The sequence below is a fragment of the Theobroma cacao genome, chromosome 6 (assembly GCF_000208745.1).
Source record: "Theobroma cacao cultivar B97-61/B2 chromosome 6, Criollo_cocoa_genome_V2, whole genome shotgun sequence".
NCBI lineage: Eukaryota > Viridiplantae > Streptophyta > Magnoliopsida > Malvales > Malvaceae > Theobroma > Theobroma cacao.
The window spans coordinates 18,182,571-18,188,580 of record NC_030855.1 but is presented as its reverse complement, the minus strand read 5'-3'; the positions used below and the strand labels follow the sequence as shown (position 1 = coordinate 18,188,580).

Sequence of the window (6,010 nt, the reverse complement as noted above, 5' to 3'; positions counted from 1 at the left end):
GTGTGTGTATATATATATGTACTTTAAATATAAATATATTTACTTTTTATTTTGTATTAACATTGCAAAAATTATAACTCATAAAATTATTAATTACAGTATATATACATTTGTTTATATAAACTTATAACATATAAATCTAAAGAGAAGTTATAATATTAGAAAAGTTAATTGGGTAATTGAGTACCCATGAAGAAAATTTTAATAATTTTTTTATTTAATCGGGTTAGGATAATTATAGGATAGTAGGAATGTCTTAGGGTTAGGGTTAGGGTAGTAATTTTTAAATTATTTGGGTAGTTAATAAGGTTAGGGTAATTAATTTTTAATAGGGTTAGGGTTCGGGTATCTCGAAATTATAGGGTACTCGACTCGTTGACATCCCTAATTTTTAGTCAAGTTAGACAAAATTACATTTAATGAAATTATACGCCATGTACAAAAACATATGACACGTTATGGTTAGGTTGTTACATGCTATGTACAAAAACATTTGATACGCCATGATTAGGTTGTTATACGCCATGTTGAAAACAAATATTGTTATTACACGCCATGTACGAAAACATGTTACACGCTATGGTTAGGTTGCTACATGCTATGTATAAAAACATAAGACACGCCATGTATAAAAACATGTTACACCCTATGGTTAGGTTGTTGCATGACATGTACAAAAACATGTGACACACTATGATTAGGTTGTTACACACCATGTTGAAAAAAAATATTGTTGTTACACATCATGTACAAAAACATATTATACACCATGTATAGAAATATGTTACACACCATGGTTAAGTTGTTGCACGTTATGTTGAAAACAAATATTGTTGTCACACGCCATGTACAAAACATGTTATACTCCATGGTTAGGTTGCTACACTCCATGTACAAAAACATGTGACACACCATGTATAAAACCATGTTACACGCCATGGTTAGGTTGTTACACTACATGTACAAAAATATGTGATACGTCATGGTTAAGTTGTTACACGTCATGTTGAAAAAAAATATTGTTGTTACACGTCATGTACAAAAATATGTTACACACCATAATTAAGTTGTTATACGTCATGGTAGGTTGTTACATGTCATGTTAAAAAAAATATTATTGTTACACGTAATGTGCAAAAACATGTTACACACCATAGTTAAGTTGTTATACGTCATGTGCAAAAACATGTGACACGCTATGTAGAAAAATATGTTACACGCTTGGTTAAGTTGTTACATGCCATGTATAAAAACATGTGACACACTATAGTTAGGTTGTTACACGCCATGTTGAAAACAAATATTGTTGTTACGTGCCATGTACGACAACATTTTACACGTCATGGTTAGGTTGCTACACGTCATGTACAAAAACATGTGACACGTCATGTATAAAAATATGTTACATGCCATGGTTAAGTTGTTACACGACATGTACAAAAACATGTGACATGCCATGATCAGGTTGTTATACGTCATGTTGAAAAAAAATATTGTTGTTATACGCCATGTGCAAAAACATATTACACGTCATGGTTAGGTTGTTATACGTTATGTACAAAAACATGTGACACGCCATGTATAAAAACATGTTACATGCTATGGTTAGGTTGTTACATGCCATATACAAAAACATGTGACACGCTATAGTTAGGTTGTTACACCTCAAAAAAAAAAAATACTGTTGTTACACACCATATATAAAAACATGTTACACGCCATGGTTAAAAAAGGTTGTTACATGCCATGTTGTAAAAAAATATTGTTGTTACATGTGATATTGAAAAAATATTGTTGTTACACGCTATATTCAAAAACATTTGTTACACTTTAATGCCTAAAATATTGTTGTTATTTACGAACCGAAACTTCAAATCCTCTTAACTTCCTTCATTTCTTTTATTTTTGATAATTTGGCACCGATTAAAGTGTTTCTAACATGCCTTCATAAATCAAAACATAAATTTTCTTGTCTAAAACACCTATTTCAACTAAAAATCGAAAAAAATTTTCTTTGAAAATCTAGATTTATAAATTTTAAGATTTTGAGTTTATTAATGTCTAGGTCCCGAATTGATACAATTAAAAGTTATTTCAAATATCTATGATCATTTCTACAATTTTAGTGTTATTCAAACTACCTAAAAATCAAAATTTTCAATTAGCCACCCACTCAAGCACATCAAAACCATCGCTTGGTGTCTTGAAAGTGTTGGAAAGATAAATCTGAAAGTGCGAGAGAGAGAAATCGGAAGCATAGCAGACAAATGCCGAAGAGAAAAATCAATAAAATTAAAAAGAGTGGGATGGTGAGAGAGAGAAATCGGAAGTACATATGGAGAGAAATTGTGATGAATAGTTTAATTTATTTGAAATAGTTTTAAGGGTATTTTTGTCAAGTCATGGCTAAATGTGATTAAAAATAGTTAAATTTATTTTGATAATTATTTTTGAAATGCTCTTATAAAAAAAGGTTATTCCTCATAATTTTCTCTAAAAAAATTAATAATTTTCTAAATAATTTAAAAACTTTTTTTAGATATTATGCTGTTAATTTAGACCATACATGTCTAAAGAAGGAAAAAATTTGAAAACTAACAACATAATAATATTCACTTTGAGTAATTAAAAATGAATAAATTAATCCGATCTCACCTTTAATTTTTAACTATTTTGAATAAAAGTATACAAAAGTAGTTTTGACTAATTGAAAGAGAAATGAAACATTAATACATATAAGACCTGATCAAAGTAGATGTCAACTTTGCCAATCCTATCATATAAGACCAAATGAATCTTAAATGAAAATTAATGTATGATTGAGTATGTCAACTTTTGTTAACCATAATTTAGCTTTATAAATGAACAAAAAATAATGTACGGAATTAATTACCTGGATGGTTTAATAATTCCAGAGACATCTTTAAGGATATTGAGTCTGGTTCTCTTGGAGAATCTAATGCCAACCATACCAAGAGCTAATTCTGCTATATTTTGAGCCACATTTGTTAGAGTTGGAAGAGCTCTGCTACTCATATTGGTATCGGTTTGGATGTTTAAATGCTCAAACGTAACTTCCACAGTCGGGAGTTGGATACCAACCCTGCAACATATAAGGATAAAGTCCATTCAAAGAGCATGCTGTCCTTGTCTAAAAAGGACTTACGGTGGGCGTGGGGGCTACTTTTCCTTTTCACACTTTTAAGACTGTTAAATAAAAAGTTTCAACATCATAGATAATATTTCCAATAAAATGAAAATTAATTAATTTAAATAGAATAATGAAAGATTCGAAAATAAAAGATTGACGTAATGAAAACTCTTGATCATCCAAAATCAAGTATTTAGAAATTGGAGGCAGTTTGTTTTTTTTTTGTTTTTAAATGGAATGGAAGGGAAACAAGAACAGAAAACCTGGCAGATATATACTATGGAAAGAGAAACTCACTTATCAACCCTATTTCTAAACCTCTTCAAGAACTTCTCATTGTCCTCCTCGGCAACCTTAAAGACTGCATTAATGAACTTCTGCCGGTCATCCATTTCAAGCTTTCTCACGTCAACTTCTCTTGGAGCAAACTCGTGGCGGTTGCCATGTCCCTGACCCTGAGGATCACCACTCTCCGCAAAAGACTTGATGATACTTGTTCTTAAACGTTTATAAGTTGGCAACTTCTCTATAGCAGCCCATCTAAGTGCTTCTTCCTCTTCCTCAGCTGGAGTACTATTTCCAGACAGTTGGCTTGCTCTCGCGAAAACATCTTCCATTCTCCTAGTAGTCCAGCTCAAGCTGCTCCTAATGCTACTGCCCAGGTTATTATGGCCTGACCTACTCCTTGAAGTTCTTGCATTCTCCGTACCATCCATGTTTTCTTTTCCTGGGATTAAATTAATTTTCAAAAAAAAGAAAAGAAAAAGTATACGTTATCCAAGATATCCTTGGAAATGAACACGATTGTATGGTAATAATTATGTGAAATGCTCAAGTTATGTCACTCAGAGCAGGGGGCGTGTGTTGCATAATCTATGTTATTTTATCGGATATGTGTCGGGACAATGGTATTTCAAAGAAAACCAAGCATCGGAGCAACATATTTTCGAAGCATATGCAATTGTACTTACTTGGATTTGGATTCTGTGAAAAGTAGCAAGTATGGAAGATGAAGTCGTGAAAACTTCTTTATTTTTACAATTAGTTTGTTGCTCTTTCTCTTCTATCCTAGAGAGAAGAAATTGGGAGAAGAAATTTAGAAGAAGATTTGATATATACTGGCGAAGTAGCCAGAGCCCAGAGGGACATCCAGTCTGAAGACTAGAAGGAGAGATATGCCCGTATATATATAGACGTGCAACCGCCTCGTAGATGAAATTAATTTTGAGATTCTTTTTGACTTTTGAGACTTCAACAGCATTAACCAAATGAAGGGATGCTGTTGCCAACAGCCTAAGTACTTATGTGGTTGTAAATTAATTCAATATGAACAATTTCACTTAAGCCTTTCTTTATGAATAAAGACCATTTATTTAATTCCGTAACTTTTATGATATACATATAAGTATTAAATAAGATATTTAGTTCTCATTCAAATAAAACTCACATTTAAGATTCAAAATATGATATATATATATATATATTCAGACAAGTATTCTCAAAAATAAAGCTATCATAATTGATTGGATGATGCTCTCCTTAATCGTTTTATCTTTTGTTAAAAGTATTATATCATTCCTATAATATGTTTAACAATAATTCTAATTAAGTTTCTGAGTTGATATTTCATCAACTTGATTTCAAAATACCGTACCAATTTAGCCGTTATATATAGGGCACGCTCCAAAATATCCGCCACAATTTGACTTCATTTCCCCTCTCTCTGTTTATATATGAAAAAAAATCTTCCACCCCGTAAACGTGTCGCGTTCTCTACCTCACTTACAAAACCTTGCCACGTAACATAATAAGTAAATTTAGTTTTTTAAATTTAACAGTAAACTGCCATCAATGGTATTATTTTAAAAATAATATTCCATGATTTATCAAAAACAATAAAATTTCAGGATGGAGAAATTATTTTGAAAACATTGCTTAGATTAGAAGTCTAAGTTTTCATCATTTGAATGCTCTATTTTTTTTTTGGCGTTTACTGCTATGGACAAAAAATTTGAGCCATTAAAAGAAATTATAATGTTAATAAATCTAATTAAGTAATTATGAGAGATTTGGGTGAAGAAAGATAATAACTTTTGCATGTCCAATTGTCATCATTCCTGGGCTTGCACCTTCTGATCTTTGGTCGTATTTCCTTATATTTCTATACTTTGCTATCTTGTAGTACTTGCAATTTCTAAAATATAGTTTCTTAATTTCTTCCTTCTAGTTTTCTTTCATACTTTAGCTAATTGCTAGTCATGTTAAAATAATGAATTCCAAGTGTTTACAAAAAGTTTTGGAATTCTCGATTATATTATTATATGTCGATTTTCATGTATTATAATATAGAAAAAAAAAAGAAAAGAAAGATTTTAATGGAAGTACGCTATTAACGTTGAAATAATTTCTTTTTTATTATTACGGGGCAAGATCTTGTTGATGGGGTAAAGAGGGAGAAACTATTTGAGATAGACGATTTCTGTTCTGATGAATAATTAAGTTGAAGAATTAATTAAATCTATTTTTTTGTGATTTCTTTCAGTAAAAAATTATTTCAATATTAGCTAGTCTTTTTTATTGGTTAATGATCACCACTAAGGCTTGTTGTACTGAACAAATACCGCTTAAAAAGGTGCCACATAACTAAGATATTTGTCTTTGGTTTGAAAACGGAACAAAGGACTTATAATGAACTAACATCTCGACCAACTCAAAAAGGAAAACAGCAAAAAACCCATAAATGCTTCGCCATCGAATTTGTGAAAGAAATTGAATATATGATTATTGTGGTTAAGACCTTAATAGGGTGAGTATATATGAATAGTTTGTTTGGTTTTAAGGATTAAAGTTTTTACTTAT

The 6,010-nt window shown here is 30.8% G+C and overlaps 1 protein-coding gene across 1 annotated transcript in view; it reads right to left on the bottom strand.

Moving 5' to 3' along the window:
- The window catches only part of LOC18596014 (ABC transporter G family member 29), a 12,084-nt gene extending 7,798 nt beyond the window's left edge, over positions 1–4,286 (bottom strand). Inside the window, 3 exon segments of the mRNA XM_018123968.1 lie at positions 2,894–3,103; positions 3,449–3,878; positions 4,123–4,286. Of these exon segments, the coding sequence (XP_017979457.1) occupies positions 2,894–3,103; positions 3,449–3,867 (629 nt within the window). The 5' untranslated portion in view covers positions 3,868–3,878; positions 4,123–4,286.